Source organism: Triturus cristatus, chromosome 12 (assembly GCF_964204655.1).
Source record: "Triturus cristatus chromosome 12, aTriCri1.1, whole genome shotgun sequence".
NCBI classification, from domain to species: domain Eukaryota; kingdom Metazoa; phylum Chordata; class Amphibia; order Caudata; family Salamandridae; genus Triturus; species Triturus cristatus.
This window is the reverse complement of record NC_140595.1, coordinates 844,982,508-845,003,152: the sequence shown is the minus strand read 5'-3', so window position 1 is coordinate 845,003,152 and position 20,645 is coordinate 844,982,508. Positions and strand designations below refer to the sequence as shown.

Here is a 20,645-nt window from a genome sequence, read left to right as displayed (position 1 = left end):
GTTTAAATCAAGAGGAACATGAGAAGATTTTCTCTAGTAACCATGAAGGATTAAGTTTAGAAGTTGGTATGCGGCCCCTTAACAACGTGAAAGGTGAAACACCCGTAGTAGTGTGTGGTGTGGTATTGTAGTTCCATACTCTCTGGAATTAGAAAGAAGGAATGTTTAATCCATTATTTACAGCTGTTTGTACAGCGTCTTTTAACAATCTGTTGGCAAGCTCAACCAATCCGTTTGTAGAAGGACTATACAGAGGAGCAAGAGTATGTTTGATGTCGAACTTACTTAAAAACAATTCAAAATCACGAGCAGTAAAATGAGATCCATTGTCAGTTACAATATCCTCAGGTGTTCCTTCTGCGTAAAATAAGCGTTGCAGAAATAAGATGGCAGTATCAGAATCTGCATTTTTGACAAAAGAAAAATATATCCACTTTGAAAAATAATCTACGGCAACAATAAGATATTTTTTTCTGAATTGAAAACAGAAAATGGGGCCGAATAATCTAAACTGATTTTTTTTTTTTTCCATGCTGCAGAAGGCCATTCAACAGGACACAGAGGAGAATTAGAGTACTTCCAATGTTTGTCAGAGCAAAGACATTGAGGACATTGGTTAACATGAATTTTAACCTGATTGTCAATGCCAGACCACCAATACATAAGTTTAATTTTGTTAACAGTAGCAGTGGTACCTGGATGCCCTTCATGAGCTAGAGAAATGATCTTATCTCGGATACTCCTAGGAGGAACAAATTTATCCTGTCGCATTAAAATTTCACGAGAATTCAGAAGCAATCTGTGCAAAATGTTTCTCTTCTACAGATAAACTCCGATCCAAAGGCCAACCATTGACAAACTTTTTAACATTTTGCAAACAATCATCTTGTTAAACTTTGCACCCAATCATCCTGCGTAATCTTGTAGGTTTGTATGACGTCCTCAACAGAGAACACATTCAAACTCATCCTCCTCAATATCAAGAGTCTCTTGACTGTGAGGAAGTGAAATACGCGAAAGACAATCGGCTCGAATATTTTTGCCACCAGGAAGATACTTTACATCAAAGTTGAATTCCTGAAGTCTAGCTAACAACCTCACTAAGCGAGAAGATGCCTTATTGGAGGAACTCACCCAGCATATACATTAATGACTTATGATCTGTAAATAACTGAAATTTGGTTCCCCAAATATACGTGCGAAATTTTTCGACAGACCAATTGCAAGCTAAAGCTTCACGCTCGCTGGTGCTGTAATTGATTTCAGCAGAAGTTAAAGTACGAGAAGCAAAAGCTATTGTGCACTCCTGTCCGTTAATCATCTGACTCAAAACAGCCCCAGACCTTTAGCACTGGCATCAACGGTTATAATGCTTTGAATACCATACGTAAGTGGCTTGATTGCAGGGGCATTGACAATTAATTGTTTAAACTGATTTGAAAGCCTCATCCGTGTCAGCAGACCACTCAAACTTAGCATGTTTTTTTAACAAATTCCTAAGAGGCTGTATTACCAGAGCATACCCTTGAACAAACCGAGCATAGTACTCACTTAATCCAAGGAATGCTCTCAGAATCCTTGTCTACGGGAGCCGGTGCATTTTTAATTGCATCCAACAATGAATTTTTTGGTTTGATACCTTCTTTTGATAAATTGTGACCCAAATAGTCTACATCCTGCATAAGAAATTTGCTTTTGTTAATATTTAGTCATACCATTTTTTTTTGTTAATTTTGCAGAACTTTTTCAAGTAAGGTGTAATGCTGTTCCAAAATATCATCTTGAAAAGCTTGAATACCCAAGCAATTGTCAAAAATGTTGTCCATTAATCTCTGAAAAATACTTGCCGCAGATGCTAATCAAAAGAAGTCTCTTATACATGTAAACACCAAACGGCGTAACAAAAGTAGTTAAAGGTTGTGACTTAACAGATAACTGGATTTGATGATATGCGGAGCATAAATCGATAGTGGAAAAGAATTTGCTGCGACCCAATTTAGCAAGCATATCATGGATTTTAGGTTAAGGATGGGCATCCACAACAATGTTACGATTGAGAATCCTCAAATCCGCACATAGACTAATATCGCCAGAGTGCTTGCGTGCTACCACTGACGCAGAAACCCATTCTGATTCCACCGGACAAATAATACCCTGAGCACACAATTGATCTAAGTGTTTTTGAGATTGTCCCTAACAAAGAGGAATGGGGCGAACTTTTTGAATAACAGGAAAAACCTTATCTTTAAGTTTAATAGTATGTTCAAAATTTTTGACTAGGCCAATTTCAGCACTGAACACATGTTTATATTTGTCAAATTTGCTAAGCATAGGGTCATGTATTCTGTCAACTGATAACACCGGAAAATCACCAAGAACAGGTTCCGGATGACCAGGTTTCAACAATATACCCAGACCTGCTTGATCACGCCAACCCAAAATGTGTCTACCATCCACAGCAACATACATTTTTGTATTGATGACTCTTCCTTTAAAATTAATTGTATCATTAAAATAACCTCGCATGATATCATACTCGCCAAACGCTTTGGGATTCACATCGGTAGCTATTAATTTTGTGTTTGTCCATAGCGTATAAAATGTTTTTTCATCTAAGATCGTAATCTGGGAACCCGAATCTGCCATTACTTCCATTTCAATTTGACCTATTAAAACCTTACAATTAGGCCCTTTAACTTTTTTTCCATCAAGAGAATTAACATGTATAGACAAAGGATACATTTAAAGCATCACAAATATCATCATCAGTATAAATGTGGTTCACCTTGCTTTTGTCCCTGGGTAACCTACACATAGTAAAGAAATGACCAATTGTTTTGCAATTATTACATCTCTTGCCTTGAGCTGGACACTTTGGATTGTTACCAACCTGAAACTTCGGTCCACACCTGTAACAAAAAATGTTAGGTTTGCGTTCAAAGACTTTTGTGTCCTTTAAACAATTTGCAACAGCATTAACTTCAATTTGATTACAAATATCAGTGACAATGTTCATAACCTTAGTGTTGCTAGAAGAATTAGAAGTCTCATCTAAAATTCTAGATGATGTAACTGAACACTCAATGCTCTTAGCAATGATCAGGACTTCATCAAAGGTAGGATTTTTACAAGTTAATATACGTTCTTGTATTTTTTTGTTGTAACAGTTAAAAACTAGCTGGTCTCGAAGTGCCGTATCCAAATAGGACCCAAATTCACACTTTGTAGCAAGAACCCTTAGCGTTGCTAAATAATCCTCAATGGATTCCTCTGCAGACTGTTTTTGTTTAAAAAAAAAAAAAAAAAAAAATGCCGTTCAACCATTCTTCTTTGTACTGTTTACCCAAACGAGCTAAAGCTTCTGAATAAACATTCCAAGAATCATACTTGTTTTTGGACAATAGTAGGACTGACAAATAATTGTTGTCCTGCATCACCGAGATGATTAAATAAAATAGCCCGTTTTCTAGATGGAGAATATTCAAGAGCATCTATAGCCTCCAAATAATTTGTAAAAACTCTTAACCATTTGGGCCATGGAGTGGGTGGCTTACCTGCAATCTTCAAAAAACACGGTGGAGCCAAAATGCTTTCATTAGACTTAGCCATTGTTCATAAAATGGCTTTGTTTGCTTAAATATATCTTAAAAATAAACACAATCCTTTGTCTTTATGTGTTTTTGTAACTGGTGCCGATCGTGATGACTAATAGGAAAAAAAAGAGCAAAACGATTTCAACTCTATTCCAGAAGATAAAAACACGTGGCTCCAATGCTTTTAAATGAAGGCGATCCCAACCTTTCAAAATGGCCTCTAAAACGTGATGATGCAATCACGCGTCAACATAATTTCCTCGTTCTTCATTACGATAATGCGTCGAACACGAGCTGCAGGCATGGACAGTTGAAGAGCTAGCGCGGACCCCGTATAAAATAAGGACGATGTTTGAAAAATGCTGAGGCATAAACTGGTACAAAGGTCGTTCAGAAGACCAAAACCTGAAATGTCAATGTACTCACGACTTTGAAGATGAACAAAATTCAAATTTAGATTTAGACTGGGTAACACGGTTGGTGGGTCTTTTCCTCCTTTTACTGTCTTGACGGTCACACGCTATTCCAAAACTCGAAGCGCTCTGCCTGCCAGAAGAAATTCATCAATCCCATTCAGTGCATCGCCAAAATATGTAGTGAGCTCTCTTCACGTTCAGAGCAGGAATAACTTGCAGGAACTCAGGATTACTTGAAGATTTAAATATAGGTTTATTTCAGAAGTAAATGACCCACGACTAGTCCCATTAAAATCCAGTCTTCATCTGAACATCTCCCCGACATTCCAGAATCAGACAACCATTCTACATTTTGCTTACATCACTATGTTCTATAAAGTTACAGCAACCACATAAACAATCTAATACAATCAACTTACTACATCCCGTCGGACGAAGAAATGTGAAGTTTCATAATAGCGGATGACGAGGGACTTCAATTAACCAGCTCAAAAGGTACAATCAGATTACCCTCCTGAGCGCCCTTCCTGTAAGGTTTTACCGGCCTTATTTCCCGACAAGGCAAGATAACTTTTGTTGCCATGATCAGTGTTTTTTTTAGCCTTGCGGCGATAGTTTACTAAAGTCGCCTGACCCTAAGATGGCGGCTGAAGTGTACAGAATGCGCTCTCCCCTTCCCTTGCTGAGCTACGCTGTAAAGATTCGCAAATTGAATCCATTATCTAATCTGATTCAAACTACATGACTATCTTCCCCAGAGCGGGCATTTGGCCCTAACATGGTGCCCATGATGTAGCTATCGGCATATCCCTCAGTAATATAGCCTACTGTGGTCGCTGCGATGCTGAACTAATTTTAACCCTTCCTATGACACCAAGCCGGGGTGTAATCTGCCAACTGTAAGCCGGTTACCAGCTTCTCCTGCAATGTGTCTTATTAAGGATGTTTTCAAAGATGCCCGACAGAACCCGAGCTCCGTGTAAGAAGCAAGGGAGTACAGAGTAATGATTAAATACTCATTTAAGTGCCAAGGAAAGACCCACTGGTGCACAAGCCCAGGCGTCCTGTCAGGTCAGCTCCAACCGCTTCTCTAACATTCAAACCAAGCTCGTACCTCAGCAAGTTCCACATTACAATTCTAAGATGTCACAAATCAAGATGACATCAAACATTCTAATTCGAACATGAAAAGTGAAGTACATATTTAGTACACTCCGGCTGGGAGACCCCGGACTTGGGATTGCCTTTTAGGCTTAAATCCCCTGGAAGCGACCCCCTCCCCCCCCCCCCCCCCCCCTTCTTGGACCCCTACTCACACCTGGGGTTAGACTTGACTGCGGTTCTCATCTCTCCAACTCCTGCGTTTGACATTTTCAGAGTAACCTTGATCATTCTCTTGACCACGGAGACCAAGCAATATGGCCGATTCCCGGTGGAGCTGCCGTAACAGCTATAGAGATCGGCCCTGGTTCACCCCCTCGACCGTCACCTACCCAGCCGGACATTGGGCACAGTTCTCCCTGTCTCCCCATTGTCTCCTTCCTCCCCCCGACAAATTACTGTAACATTGTGGGTTTTTTTTCTATGTTTTTCAATGCTCTTGTAACGGATGTAATGTATAACATGTAACTCGTTGATCCTCATGTAAAGCGCTCCGATACCTCTGGGTCTAGCCAGCGCCATATAAAACTCTTCAAATAACTAAATGTCCATCTGATCTGGTGGTGTGACCTAGCAGAGTGGACCAGTGCAGGGAAACCTACCCTTTGTCCCCCAGGATTGCTCTGTATGAGTGGCGGTCCCAGCTTCAGAGCAGGCGGGGTGATACCAATCGCTCTAGCGGTGTGTGAGATCTTAGACTCCAAGCTGTGGGCCTGCCTGACGTCACTAGTGAACCTATCTTTGAAGCACCTGTGAGCTTCCTGTATACAGCACGTCTTGCCTCACGGTGTCCCAAATTGTGGGTCGAGAGGTGTTTTTTAGTGGGTCGCAAGAGTCCAAACAAAGTAAAGATGCTTTTAAATTGTGCATTCATCTCGCCGCATTTGGTGCTCGACAAAGGTCGAATGTGAGGCTTGGTCTTCTGAGGTTGCTGCTTATTTTTTAATATAGGGATTGAGGCTTCCAGCTCAGTTCGCAGCCAGAGAAAGAAAAGTAAACTGAATAGAAAGGCCGTAGGATGCCTTTTTCTAACCTGCAAGAAAATGTCAAATCTTGTAAGTGAACTGTGCATATTCAGCAGTTAGGAAAGCAAAAATGAAGCACATTTTTAATTCTCAAGTGTTCATAGGATCAAAACCAATCGAGACACTTCACTTGTTTATGCACAAATGAGGAATTTTCAGGGACACTATTTCCACGAATTATCATTTGTGTGCAGTATGGCTTTCAGTGAAGCTGCAACTCTGTGCAAATTTAGTGGCCAAACAAGTGGGTCATGGATCTAAAAAGGAGTGGGCGGAATTCTGAGTTACCCTGCGATATTCCGCAGAGTTGCATAAATACTCAGCGAGATGCTGCTGAGTTCAGTGAGTGGTGGAATTTTGGCTCATCGAGCTGCTCTTTAGCGATGGGAGCTTGTTCCGCGGAGTGAAATCTGAGCGAACGGCACCACTTGCTGCGCTAGAGGGTGCTGCTTTCTGCAGTTCGGGCAGTTTTCCTACTCGAGCAGCAACTTTCTCAACACTGCTGCTACCTCCTGAGTTGTGAAATTGTGCCAGGACTCCTAGTGCTTGATTTTCTTTCTTGCCATCTTAGTTTGTGAGCCAAGCACAAGACATATTCTGCCACGTGATGGGTCGTGGAGTTTTTCTGGAACGCCGCACTCCAGGCAGAGTGCACTCTGATCGGGCAAAACTCTGCGAACTCGGGGGCATCTTGCACACCCCTCGTTCTAAACAGTTTGGGGAGTACTGCAGTAAAATATCGGCTTGTCACTGGGTGGTGTTTTCAGCCCCGGCACCCAGTTACCACCAAAGTCCAGTGTTGACACAAGTGCACATGTGTAGTCTGCACGGTCTCCATTTTTACGCTTTTAATTTACCATCTCACCTGGCAGAAGGCCGTGCTTGAATGGTGAATTTACAACTAAATAAAGGTAAAGCGGTCTAAGTAGGTGCAAAATGGAATCTGGTTGCCATATCATTTTACAGGTCCTATTAAACAAAAAATGTAATCCGTGGTCGAGAGCATAGTCTACGCTCTAAGGTAGCAGTCTACTGTGCTGCAGCGTGATCTAAAGCCAGACTGGTACTCGGGCAGGATATGGTGCAATGATGTGTTCTTGGAGTTGGACATACACAGCTTTTTCAATGATTTTGCATAGGGGTGGCAGGTGAGTGATGGCTGGCAGCTGGTGAGGTCATCCGTGTCCAGTGTAGGTTTCTGTAGGAGGAGCTGGATGGTCGAGAGCTTCTGCGAAGGAGTGAGCAAGACCTCTACAATGGTGAATAGGGCTGAGAGTTCCCAGAGAACTTTGAAGGACCAGGGTAAGACCTCAACTTCATAAGTGGCTTTGAGGGAGTTGAGTATGCCTGCAAGAGGGGGCTTCGAAGGGTGACCATTGCTGGATTCTAAGGGCTGGGTGGGTTTGAGACCCAGCCTCCTTTGTGCTGTCAGATGTGCTCTTGTGTTCCACTGAATGAGGTTGATGGCATTGTACTTTTTGAGAAGGGAGGAATGGGTGGGTCCTCAAGGGGGTTGATGTGCTTGAAGCACTCAATCTGTTGGTGGCTTTATTGTTGGTGTTGGTATAGACTTAGTTTTGACTGGTGTGATATGTCTGTGTTGCATGGAAGGAGTTCAATGCCTAGAGGTCTTCACGAGTTCTGTTGGTTTTAGCTTTTTGTTTTCCTCCATTTTCTTTCCTACCTGTGGGTGGATGGTTTATTGGCAGCGAGGTCGTAGGACGACCAGGGTGCTGAAGTCTTTGGTTTGCAGTTGCGTATTGTAAGTAGGGTCTGGATGATCAGTTTGCCAAAAAGTGTTGACTTTGTTTAGTAGGATATTGGCAGCGGACGTGGAGGTGATTTCAAGCACTGGGCTGACTATGGAGAAGTTGTTGAAGGAACTTCGTCTGATCTTCTCTTTTGGGTTGACTTTGGTTTGTTGGTAGGAGTCTGAAGGTAGATGGGGACGTGGTCCGTCCAATCCTTGGGTGTGCATTGGACTGTTGGTCTTTGTTGAGAAGAGAATGTTGAGGTTGTGGCCTTTAACATGTGCCAAATGCTGTATCACTTAGTGTTGAGGTGGTGGATGGTGTCTTGCGCATGTGTTAATTTTTAGCTTATGCTGGCAGGAGTTTGAAGTTACTCCAGTGGTGTGGACAGGACAGGCGAGCAGAGATCGGAGAATTAATCGGTGAAGTCCCTTTTCCCTTCAGGAGGCCTGTAGATGAGATGGGAGATATTGGTCGAGTTGCAGGGAGTAAAATATGGGCGGTCAGCAGCTCCATAAAGTGGAATGTTTCTGGCTTGCCTAGGGTGCAAAGCCTCCTTGCTGGTCTGTGGGCCCCACGAGGGATGTTGTCGCAGGTGTATGGACTTGAGGGTGATCAATGTTTCTGTGATGGAGTGTCCAGCTTGTGTTTGGCAATGAGGCCTGCAGTGTCTGGTGCATGGAGCACTGCTGTGCATGTGGAATACAATAGGATGTGTGAGAGGTTGGGTCTGTGATGCGAGTATCTGGGTTGCCTAGACCGAGGTGCGATTGTGGAGATTTGCAGTATGGGGTGCTAACTAAGACCGGATTCTCAACTTGTATGTTTCAGTGGCACAGGGGTTCTGGCTCCAGGCTCTTCCTGACCACATCAGCCCTAAATGGGTGATGTGCTTGTCTGTGTCTGGACTTAGTGGGGGTGTCCAGGCACCAGGGTACTCTGAAGTATTGGGAGAAGGCAGGAAGGGATGCCCACTCCTGTGCAGATGGCCAGCAGGACATTCAGTGAATAATTAGAACAGAATGTCTTTCAATTCTGAGATTAGGAAACTGAAATGAACATTACCAAGGTCTGTGGAAGGGGTAGTTGTCTCGCGTGTCACTCCCTCCGTTCAGCCCTTGACCCTGCATTCTGCTGCAGTCAAACTGACATTTAATGTCTTTCTCTCCGCACATCTTTCTGAAATCTGTCTGCATCTCACTTTGCCAGAGCGTGCTGTAACCATCGTTGTCTGTGGCCTTCCGAGAGGCCAAGACTTTGGATGAGCATGTGGTCTGAACAGCTTGTGATGGGCACTGAGATTCTCTCAATCAAGTGCCTTCCTCAACATCTACCCCAAACCCGAACTGCTGCTTCCATTTCAGGGGAAGGGGCATGGAGGGTACAGCATCTGCCGCAATGGTTGTGACTGACAGCGGAAGGCAGAGGAGGAAGGCACCAACTTTCCACTTGAAAGGGTGAACCGAGGTAGAAGGGGCCGAGCAGCATTACCTCTTCTGTCTTGGCTTCAGTGCAGGACGGAGAGGGTACAGGAGGGAATCTCCCCCTCTCTTCCTAGGCTCTCACCCTGGAAGGAAGGGATAGAAGCTGTCGGTTTGGGTACCAAAGAGTTGATTCCAGAGGCTGCTCTGCAGTCTGCCGCCTTTGAGCACCCTAGTACCACCATTGCCAACCTTCCCCACCCCTCCAACGTAACATGCATGCTAATAAATAGCACACAACACATTTCTTGTTTGGGTAAAGTTGCTGCAGGTTTATTACATACACCGTTATGTAATATGGTGGGTTATCTTGCGGGCGATCCAAGGGCAGGCAACCATCTGGGCCGCCTGAGCCAAGCAGCACTGCGGTGAACGCCATCTGTGCTGCCACTTCTGGTGATCCTCTTCCCGGATCACGTGACACATGGTCCCTTATTACTCACGCCCGTTTCAGGGCAGAGCATAGCAAACCCCCGGTGGTTCAGGCCCACAACCGCCCAAAGGACTAATGGGGCACCAACGCGGTTTTCCGGAACCCTCCCATGAGGCTCCTGGGCTGTGGCTCTGGCACCCCCTATGGTGCCGCGCAGAGGTACCCTTGGTACCGGCCTGCTTCCAGATCGCCCTGTAACTCTGCCACAGCTCTGGAGGTGGCCACCGCTATAGTCTTACCCGCAACCCCTCCTGTCTAGAGCCTCCTGCATATCTAGATGAAAGAACCATCCCTACTAGTTCTAGATGACCTCATCTATATCCCAATAGCCCTTGACGTTAGCCTGGATCAGCTAGTGTCTGATGAAACAAAAGGCCCTTTTGGACTGTGAAGTTGTGCCAAACTATTCACCCCATGTGAGAGTTTCACTGCGTCACATGACTCAGCCCCGTGCCAACTCTGGGTGGGACGGTTTCAGACTCCCTGGCTCACAATGCCCCATCTATTTGCTGCTTTTACCTAGCTGCCGTCCTAGCACGGTGTGCCTGAACACCTGTGTCCCACCTCTATGGAACTGCAGTCCCCTTGTTGGGTGACCACTCCCATAACCCGCCTGCCTACATTGTCCAGGAGATGCAACCCGCAATCTCCCACTGACGACCAGATGGAGTGACCGGCATGCGAAAGAGGACGACAAGATGGTGGGGGAGGCCCTGAACTCGTCAGAGGGCTGATGCACCTGAAAACTGCATGCAAGGCTTGTTGCATCCAGACGTCACTCGAGCTGTACCCCAAATATCCAGACCTATTGTGTATATGTAAAGCACAATTTCTATAGCGGAACCCTATTCAAAAAGCTGCAGCGCTCACTACAGGGTCAAGGACTGGCATCCAGCCTGAGGGACGGGTGAGGAAGCCGGTTTGTGGATGGGTGGATGCGTTGGGGTCTTGTTTTTTATTTTTGTTTGAAAATGCTTTATCAAAGAGAACAAAAACCAAGCATTTACAACAAATGAAAAACATCATGGAGTCCATCCAAGCCAATATTGATCAATGTAATCTGGGCTTATACACCTCTAATAAACAGAAGGGAGAAAACAAACCTGCAAAAACCGGGAAACATCCGTTACATCGCGGTGTTTACACTGAAATACCTTTACAACGCTGTATTACAACGCAAGTCATAACACTTGCGCTGGAGGGCGCTCTAGCCTTAGGAATAGTATGATTTACTATTCCAACACCTTCCCTACTGTACGTAGGCTGGAGTTGGAATAGTAAATCATTCTATTCCAAAGTACAGCGCAAGTCGTAAAGACTTGCGTTGTAACGCCTGCGTTGTAAAGGTATCGTGGTGTAAACACCGCGATGTAACGTCGCATATTCAGAGCCATGTGCAGTAAACCCAGCATATAATAATAAACGATGAACCTAAAAACCTGAATTGAAACGTAGAACTAAAATGCTGAGAACAAAGTGCATTTAAAGACCTTTTTTATAAAACTGAAGAAAGAGTGAGGAGGGACTTTGTGATCTTTTAAAGAAGTGAACCTTCCACTTGTATCTAACTTGAAGCAAGGTAAGAGCAGTCCTGGGAATGCCGGGATACTCATCCCGATCTCGAGTCCTTGGATGGAGAGGTCTGGCCATCTCCCGCTTTGTTTACAGCAGGGTTGCTCAGCGGGTCCGTGTCACCGCTGTTGTCCAGCAGGACGTTCTGATCTATTTCCAATGTATTGAACAAAGTCCTTGCACTGGTGGGTTAGAAATGCGACTCCTGCGCCCCTGTGACCCTCCCCCCCCCCCCCCCAATTTCTTATAGCTGTTGTGTTTAAACTTGTGCATAATCTGATTAGCAAAAAGGAATGAAATATTGGGTCTGTGGTCTTTCTTTCATGTCGAAGGTTACTCTAACACTTAAAACGAAGTCTGGTTATAAAATTGGGCATTTTGACTTTCACTTGTAGGACACCTGGGGATACATTTATGTTATGGGACCTTTTGGGGCACTCTAAATTATCCTCCTAGCATAGAAATGTTTGTTTTACTTCGGTCATTAATTCTTCCTGTTTTGAACACCGAATAATTCACATACGATTTTCTGTAGCCTTCCCTGTAATGTTCTGAATGTTAAACCCTCTAGCATTCTCACTGTTATATCGGTTTATATCCCTTCTAAGCACATTACCATCCTCATCGGGGCGTCTTCTGAGCACCCCTCGTTTTGCGAGTGATTAGCAATTTCGAGTGCCTTAATATTCCAACCTCTAGCGAAGGAAGAGGCGCCAATCTAGGTATTGACATGGAGGCTGCCCTGGACGCCAATCCCCTCATCACTGACTGAACTTGTATCCTCTGCAGGCCATGGCGACTACGTGAAGTGCTTCTACTGCGACGGAGGCCTTCGGAACTGGGAGGTGGACGATGACCCCATGTTGCAGCACGCCAAGTGGTTTCCCAGGTAAACTGAGTTTCAGCCAAACATGAGATGTGGTGAGCGCTGGCACCTTCACTGGGGCACTTTCCTGCCAGCACCTACTTCCTGGGCGGTTCCCTTGAATGCCCCTGTGCGCGAGCCTTCTGGGTTCGGGGTCCTCAGATTTCAAAGCTTTCAATTCTAGTTTCCCACCTTGTTGACATGCCTCGATTTTGTGAACTCTGATTCCAATGGCAAAAAGTCATTCTTTCACCCTAAACAAACATGGGGACTGGGTGAGAAGAAACAGAGGGCCCCTTGGCCAAGACCCCATCACACGTCTTTTTCATGAAGCAGTAATGGCTGTGTGTCTGCCTTTTATTGTCCTCTGACAAAGGTGGGGGCAGTTGGGGGGAAGAAACGTGGACAACAGAAGTAGGGAGGGCAGTTGAGGGGCAAACATCCTCAACAGGTTGCTTGCCTCCACCAGTCCCCTCACTTGAAGTATAGAAGGAGGGCGGTTAAAGGGCAAGAAGATGGACAGGGGAGAAGTGAAGTCCGGTGAAAGACTCACTCTGGTAGACTGCTGAGACGCAAAGAAAAAAGTTGCACCTACAACAAGCATTTGCAATGCAATAGGTCTCGCATTTTTTTTTTTTTAGAGTTGGAGCTACTGGCTTTGTCATGGAAATGTTTGTTACTTATGAAGATGTTAGCTTTTTTGACACCTTTAGAGAAGTGGGAGGAAGAATGAGTGAGGAGGAAAGGACAGAGGGAGGAGAGGGAGAAACTAGAGGGAGGAGAAAAGAGGGTGGAGGACAGAGGGAGAAGGGAAGAGCAATGCAGGATACATGAGGAAGAGTTGCAGGAGGACGCGGGGAGCAGGAGGAATCTTGTTTTTATTTAGCGCTTCCTACCACACTTATGGCATTTCTAATCACTGTAAACTCATGCAGCTTGCTGGAGGTCACAAGTTCAGATCTCAGCTAGGCTAACTCGGCCTTTCATCCTTCTCATGTCCGCTAGAAGAGCACCATAAATTGTGAAATGGTGAAATCTGTTAATCACTGCAAATAACAGATTAACAGATGTCCCCATTTCACAATGTATGGTGCAAGCAAAGGACCCATGCCAGGAAGTGTACAAACTGGTTTCTGGTGGTATGTTGCATAAATGTAAACTCACCAGATGTATCAAGAGCTCTCAACCAGCTGAAAGAGGATATGATTGTACATTACAAAACATATATGATAACAAGATAAATAACAAAGGGACACAGTCAGGATGTCTTTTGAGTGAGATTCAAATGAAAAGGTTTCAGAACGATTGTATCCTCAGGACAGGGCGGCGTTGTGTTTAGGCCACTGTAGGAAGCTGCCAGAAGATTCCCCAGGGAAGGGTCCAGATGACACTAGATTGAAGCATATGGCTTGAAAAATTGACTTATTGTTGAAAGGCTGGGGTAGCGCCTAAAAAGCACCTTTCCATTCTGCCTGGGTAGTGAAAACACTGCACCCGGACAGTATACGGATAGGAATGGGAAACTATTTTACCCATGTGGTGAGCAACTGACGTCAAAGGTATAACAGACTTGACATGCAACCTACAATCCTTGTTACAATAGTAACTTATTTGCAAGCTATTACTCGGACATGAGCATTACAGGCCACATGGCATCTCTGCAGTGACTCATTTAATATTCATGGGTAAATATTAACAATAAAAAACAAATTACGTCTAGCAATAGTCTCGATTACGGGTCAGGAAGGATTCGAAAAGAATGTGTGGCCCGCCTAAGAAGTTATAAATCGGCCATAAACTCTAAGTTCAAAATGCGAAACCAGAAAATAAAGAATAGGTGAAAAAGATAATGAACTTTACTCTGGGATTTACATAGCCAAAAAGACACAAGCGTGAACCAGAAACCCTGAAAAGCTACATCTGACGTTAAAGTGCAAACTGCACAGGACACTGCGCTGTAGAGCATTGGTGGAAAGTGGTCATCCCACAGGATCGGGTGAACAAACTGCACAGGAAACAAAGCGGCCGTGCACATTACACGGATGCGTGCAGTGAACCATGCGCTTGGGGGCGGGGGAGCGCATTCCAGGCGGGGGAGCGGACCCTTTGAAGTGCTCCCAAAAGGCTGATTGCATGGCGGCACGATGCGCGTGATTGTGCGCGTGCTAGCCATGCAATCCGCTTTTTGGGAGCACTTTTCAAACCCGCTCTATAGTCTTGCTTTGCGATCGCTTACGCGATAGCAAGGTCGAGACCTAAAAATGAGCAGCGGAAGGAGGCCAGTAATTCACCCACACTCCAGGGGAGGGACAAACTCAGAGGAAGGAGTCCTGACAGCTGACCAATAAGAGACTGAAGCCAGCCAATGGTAAGCAATGGGAGGTCTCTAAGCCCACTGATTGTAAATGAAATCTATTAGACCGCTCGAGCACGGCCTAGGTGAGACAAGCTTTGAGCGACATTTCTACCTCCACCCTTTAAGAGATTCTCTTCTCCTGTTCAGCCAGATTTTTAAGAGGTGGTGCTAGCAGTCTTGCAGGATATCCGTTCCTTCCACCCCTCGATGCTGCTTCTAAAATCTTTGCACGCCCCTTACTGCAAGCTGTTGACTTTGGCAACACTGTAGGGTTAATCCTAAGAGCTGTGGGGTTAGACCCCGCAATCTACTGTAGGTCACTCGCCGGCTTGAATTCTGTCTTGCGTAAAGCTTCAGGCGCGGGTTGCAAATGGGGATCACTTGTAGTTGCCGTCCACATAGACTGGGTCAAGTCCATGTGGGCCCCTGGGAGGACTACCACTAGGGTGGAGGTGCGCACGTCCCAACCAGTGCGTTTAATGGATGGTCTCCCTGCAGCGCTCCCAAACAGGCTAATCCTCCACGGTTGAGGGGACCCCGTCCGCACCGGATCCTATGGCAAGGATTGGCGGTCTGGTGTCGCGCTCCTGGTCTTCATCACTAGCCACTATCCCTGGAGCGCTACTGCATAAGAGAATGCGCAATCCTATCCATACAAGACTTGGTGGACATGGAACTTTTCAAGCTGATGTGTAAATGGTGTGAACATTGAGGTGGTTCCAAACATCTGGGTTTTAAAAACAAACTTTGATTCAAAGAACATGTAGACCACCTTTATTGCAAAGGAAGCAAAGTCGGTTTTATTCAGTTTTAACCGCAGTTTAACTGTTGCACTTCTCCAGTTAGCCTGTCTGGCTTAAAGTGCACCAGTTCTTGCTTCTGGGAAGCCAGGACCAGCTGTAGAGTTTGACTAGTAGACATCTGAAGGCTGGGCACTTACCTGCTCCCTTGGACTACCTGCAGGTTTAGACATAGGACCCCCCCCCCCCCCGTATGGATAGTGACCCTTGCAGTATAGAAGGGAGAAGGCATTCATTCACTTTATAGGATTTCTGATCAGAGAAGGCACTTTAAGTTTAGTAACCAAGTGTTTGAATGACTGTCAGTCAAGAACTTGACCAGCACTGTGTGTACGCGCACTTTAAAGAAGCAAGTGCTGGGAAGCGAGATTGCGGTCACTGGGGACGTAATGTTCTTTAAAGAAGCGACTGATCTCCAAGAAGTGTCTGACTAGTCCTGAAGTTTTTTAACTTTTCTGGCCTGGTGCTTTTTATAACTTTCGTCAAAGATGGTCCAGAGGGTTTCGTTGCTGACGTGTTCCCAACTCACACGTGCTGTGTGCATCCTGGAGCTGGGCGAGTAAGATGGTGTTTAACCGGTTACTGCAGAGGGGCCCCCTCCAGTCAGTCTTCATGCAGTCGGCTGTCTTTACTCTTCTGCTGTGATGTTACCATTGGAGGACATTAAACGCTGGATGTATTTACACTGATGCGAAGGCTAAAACTGTTTTGTTGTAAAACGTTCATCTGTTAAGTAAACGTTGATTTAAATTCTAGGCCATGTTTTTAGATCTAGTAAATTTCCACAGTAACAAGTGCATCATAGTCCTTTTCTGGCTGCATCTGTGCCTGGTGCACATTGTGAAAGTTTCTGTAACTTGGTGGGAGTTCTAAAAGCGCTTTATATCCTGGCTCGTCTCCTCCCTTAGGTGTGAGTTCGTTCTTCATGTCCTGGGCGAGCCTTATACCCGCGGCCTCCACTATCGCTACTTTGGAGAACCGGAAGATCAGGTAAGGTGCATGGTCTGCCGGGGTGCTTGTTTATTGTGCAAAGGTGGGGGGGGGGGTCGCCCTTAAGAGTACAAGGGACAGGGGGGGGGGAGGACACCTTGGTACTCTGGGAGTAGAATCTGGTTCCAACTGGTCCCATTTGAGGGGGGCTCCTTTGCAATGATGCTGGATCCTGGCTTTTGCACCTGAGCTGGTGATACCCGCCTCACTCGTCCCCTGCACCTCGCTGCCATTGGCATTTCATTTGAAAGTGCTCGCATGGCACAATATTGGGTACTGTCTTGCTTTGTGAACTGTTGTGCCAAGTAACCTATGCCTAAATCCTCAAAGGCAATCTTGTGACGCCAGAAGGTTTTCTTTTATTTTCTGCCAGGCTTGCTAGTGGGATGAGGGTAAGTAGGTTGGTTTGCCCAAACTTACTTACCCTCTGGAGGTGAGGGTTGGATTAAAGAAGCAAGGTGAAGCCTGGTAGGCCTTGGCAGAAGCTGCTCTGTTGTACTGCCCGGGGTGCCACAGTCGCATCTGTCTGGGCAGCTTGTTCCAGATGCGCTCTGTTTAGTGACCATCTTGTTTCTCTCAGCAGGTTGTGCAGGAGACGGAGACCAGCCCCGCGCAGCACCGAGGTGAGTTCATGGCCTGTGCAGCCCTGTTGCCGCATCTCCTCTTGCTTGTGCCTTGGTAGCCCTGACTGTGGCCCTGTTCTGGGCTTGCTGTGAGGCCAGCAGGCGGATCCACTGAGGTGTCCCCAACCAGTGTTTCAAGATCTCATAGATGTTCCATCTGTACAAATGTTAAACCGAAGTCTTTATACTAGACTCACTCGAACAGGAGGTGAGCAGTCTCTTTAAATGACCTCTAGCTGCTCGTCCGACTAATAGCTATGGACCATCTGATTGCCCATTGTGTGGAATTAGTCGTAAGGGAGAAGGAACCCCGCTTTTTTTGATTGATTTTCAAACACCTTTATTGAGGATTTAGCACAACACAATTACAAGATTGCACCATGACAAAATAATATGCACAACTATACGACAAAATAGCAAAGGTTACCGCATACAAGCACCACTGAAAAGCAATATAAAAAAATGTGTGGAGTTACCCAGACAACAAGGGGGAACCACTGTGAAAGGCACCATGTGTGAAAGGGGGAGACATTGAGAGACCGGGGGGGGGGGGGGGCAAGGGAGAGCAGTAAGGGGAGACTCATTGACCGTCACTGGCTGCCGCCGTGGGCAGAGCGCCTGTGGGGAGTGCCGGAGAGGTCGCAGGGTGCTTGGGGTTGTGACTCAAAAGGTAGGATACAAGCGGTCCCCAAATATCAAGTGGGCAGGATCTGGCAGGCATTGGGTGCCAGAATCCAGACTATCTGGCAGCATGAAGCATCCTCCAACCAAAGCCACCCTCTGCGCAGGTCTGCGAACACAACACATGGAGACCTGCGCGAGGACAAGCAGCATGGCAATCCGTTTATGGGAGGCATCAGGACAGGGTTTAACAAAGCCTAAAAGACAAAGCAGAGGATCAGGTTGAACCGGAGACCAGGTGATCCCAGAAATTGCAACACTGACCTCGCGCCAGTAAGCGGAGACCTGGGGGGCTTAGCCAGGCAGCATGGGAGAAATCTGCCGCAGGAGGAGAACGCAGGCATCGATCATTGGCAAGGAGTCCCATCTTGTACAATTGTGCAGGGGTCCGATAGAGTCTGTGTAAATACAAAGTGGATACGCCGTAGACTATAGTTAGGGGAGAGATGTTCAATCTGAGTGCAGCAGTACAGACCGCTTAGAGTTTGACACCTAGGTCCTCCTCCCACGCCACGCGTGCCCTGTCAGTGGAGATGGAAGACGCTGCCAGAATGAGCCTAGCTTTTAGTAATTAATTTCTCTGGGGAGGGGGGGACATGTAAAGGAGGGATAGTGGCCATCGAGGAAGGAGGTTGGGGAACGAGGAGTGTAGTTTCTTGCAGACCGCCCTGAGCTAATAATAAAGCAAAGTGTCCATAGGGCCAGAGTCCACGGCAGGTGTAAAGAACGTGTTCCCAGGGTAGAGATCAGACACAGTAGAAAGCCTAAGACGAGTGGCGTGCTTCACCATCCCTGAAGACTGAAGGAGGAAAAGCTGGGTGAGGAGTGATGGGCATCGCATCCACAGAAATCGTGTCCGAACCCGAAATTTTCTGGAGCCCCTCCCATGCCCAGGGCAGGGTCTCCATCGTATCACTCTCGGCATGTGGTGGTCTCTCCCGGACAAACAAAGTGGTAGAGAGCAGCCACGAGGTGGCTAGTTGAGTCTCCACTGCAACGTGGGGCTGGAACTGAGTGGGATGAAGCCAGAAGTGAAGGAAACTGGCCTGGGCACTGAGGGCATAGAGTTTGAAGTCTGGGGCGCCAAGTCCTCCGCACAACCTAGGGAGGGTCAGGATTTGCAATCCTAGGTGGCCGGCCAGCCCAGATCAGAGTGATCACCAAAGAACGGATTTTATTGAAAAATTTAGTCGTGGGAGGGATGAATAAATATAAAAACTTTGGAAGCACTACCATCTTGGCAATGGCTATGCGACCGGCTAAAAAGTGGCAACCAATCCGTGGGGGGGGGGGGATAGATCCTGGACACCGTCCAATCTATTGCGTGACCAAATTTGGCCCTCCAAAGTTCATTGACATCCCTACTCGGGAAGATGCCTAGTAGGCTCTGACGCCCACACAAAGGGATAGTCCGGATCAAAGGGTACCGTGGTATCTGTGAGAAAACAGCACTGACTTGCTCCAGTTCACCTTGATGCTGGAGTTGCCTCCAAAGCATATCACCTCACGAACCAAAGGGCTTGGGTTCTCTTGAGGGTCGCAGACGTAGAGGGTGACAACGTCCGTGTACATAGAAACCAGTAGAGCAGCAAAGCTGATGCCCCTCTGAGTGTGATGTTGGCACAGTCGAGCTGCAAGAGGCTTGATGGCGAAAAGCATTGGTAACGGTGGACACACTTGCCAAGTGCCACGCTCGATGGAGATGGGATCAGAAATTTGACTGTTCAGCCGAAGACGGGTGGTGGCAAGGGTATAGAGGAGCAACACTTTGCGTATGAAGACCGGACTAAAGCCCAAGTGAGGGAGGAGGTAAAACAGGAAGGGCCACTCTAAGGTGTCGAAGGCTTTAGTGGCATCAAGCAGAGCTGCCACTGCCGGGAGCACTGGGTTTATTTGGTGAAGAACGGAAAAGATGGTCCAAAGGTTGTGGGAGGTAGCATGGCCAGGGATAAAACCGGACTGATCTGGGCAGGCAATGAGCGGCATAAGGGGAAGAAGGCGCAAGGCGAGCAGTTTAACGAACATTTTATTGTCTGTGTGAGGGCCAGGGGGGTGATAAGAGTCTCGCAACTCGGGTGATTTGTCTGGATTTAAGAGCAAAGTGAGTGAAGCCTCGCGCAGCGATTTTGAGGAGGGGGGGAGGGGCAACTGTCCTGTCTCGAAGAACTCATTATACATGGCGGCTAAGTGAGGAACCAAAATGGGGGCAGCCTTGGAGGCCGGCAGGCCATCCAAACCAGGAGCCTTGTCACGGGGCATACTATTAATCGCAGTTAATAACTTCTTTGGAGACGGGCTCTTCCAGGAACTCCCGGTGGGGATTATCGAGCCATAACTGGGAGGTGTCAAAATATTGATCAAGGACCTCATGCGAAGGTACTGAGCCGGCCCTGTAATTTTGTGTATAAAATGAAATAACACGCTTTGATTTCTTCAGGTGAAGTTGTCCGATCTGGACCGCAATCCTGAAGGGCGTTAATAAAGGATGCGGCCCGAGGCGGGCGAAGGTTAGCCAGGGTTTTTCCAGGGCGATCGGCCTTGTCAAAACGACATGGCCTAGCCTCTCTCCCTAGAAAAGCAATTTCTCTGTTGGCCTCATCAGCGAAATCTGTAAGTTTCCCCCAGATCTGGGCAAGCTTAATAGGGTTGGGGTCCCGAGCGTGAGAAGTCTAGGTCCTTGATCTCCTTTTCCAGTTTGTCGAGAGTGCCGCGGATGAAACTAAGGACACAGGATTGTTTAGAGATAAAGTCGCCTCGTATAACGAATTTAAAACCCTCCCATAACATGGATGGGGAATCTACGGAACCTTCAATCTCGAAATAGTTTGTGATTGCAGTCAGTATTTCATTGCAGAATACAGAGTCACGAAGAGCATTAGGGGGGAGCCGCCAGGATAA

General features: G+C 46.4%; 1 protein-coding gene across 2 annotated transcripts in view; it reads left to right on the top strand.

Annotated features, from left to right (window-relative positions):
* The window catches only part of LOC146783054 (baculoviral IAP repeat-containing protein 7-B-like), a 77,656-nt gene that overhangs the window by 45,154 nt on the left and 11,857 nt on the right, over positions 1–20,645 (top strand). The window contains exons 3-5 of one of the 2 annotated variants that reach the window (XM_085638212.1): positions 12,222–12,321; positions 16,362–16,443; positions 17,027–17,066. In XM_085638212.1, the coding sequence (XP_085494338.1) occupies positions 12,222–12,321; positions 16,362–16,443; positions 17,027–17,066 (222 nt within the window). Of the gene's footprint in view, positions 1–12,221; positions 12,322–16,361; positions 16,444–17,023; positions 17,067–20,645 lie in introns of both variants that reach the window. The other variant, XM_085638211.1, reaches the window with a different exon arrangement.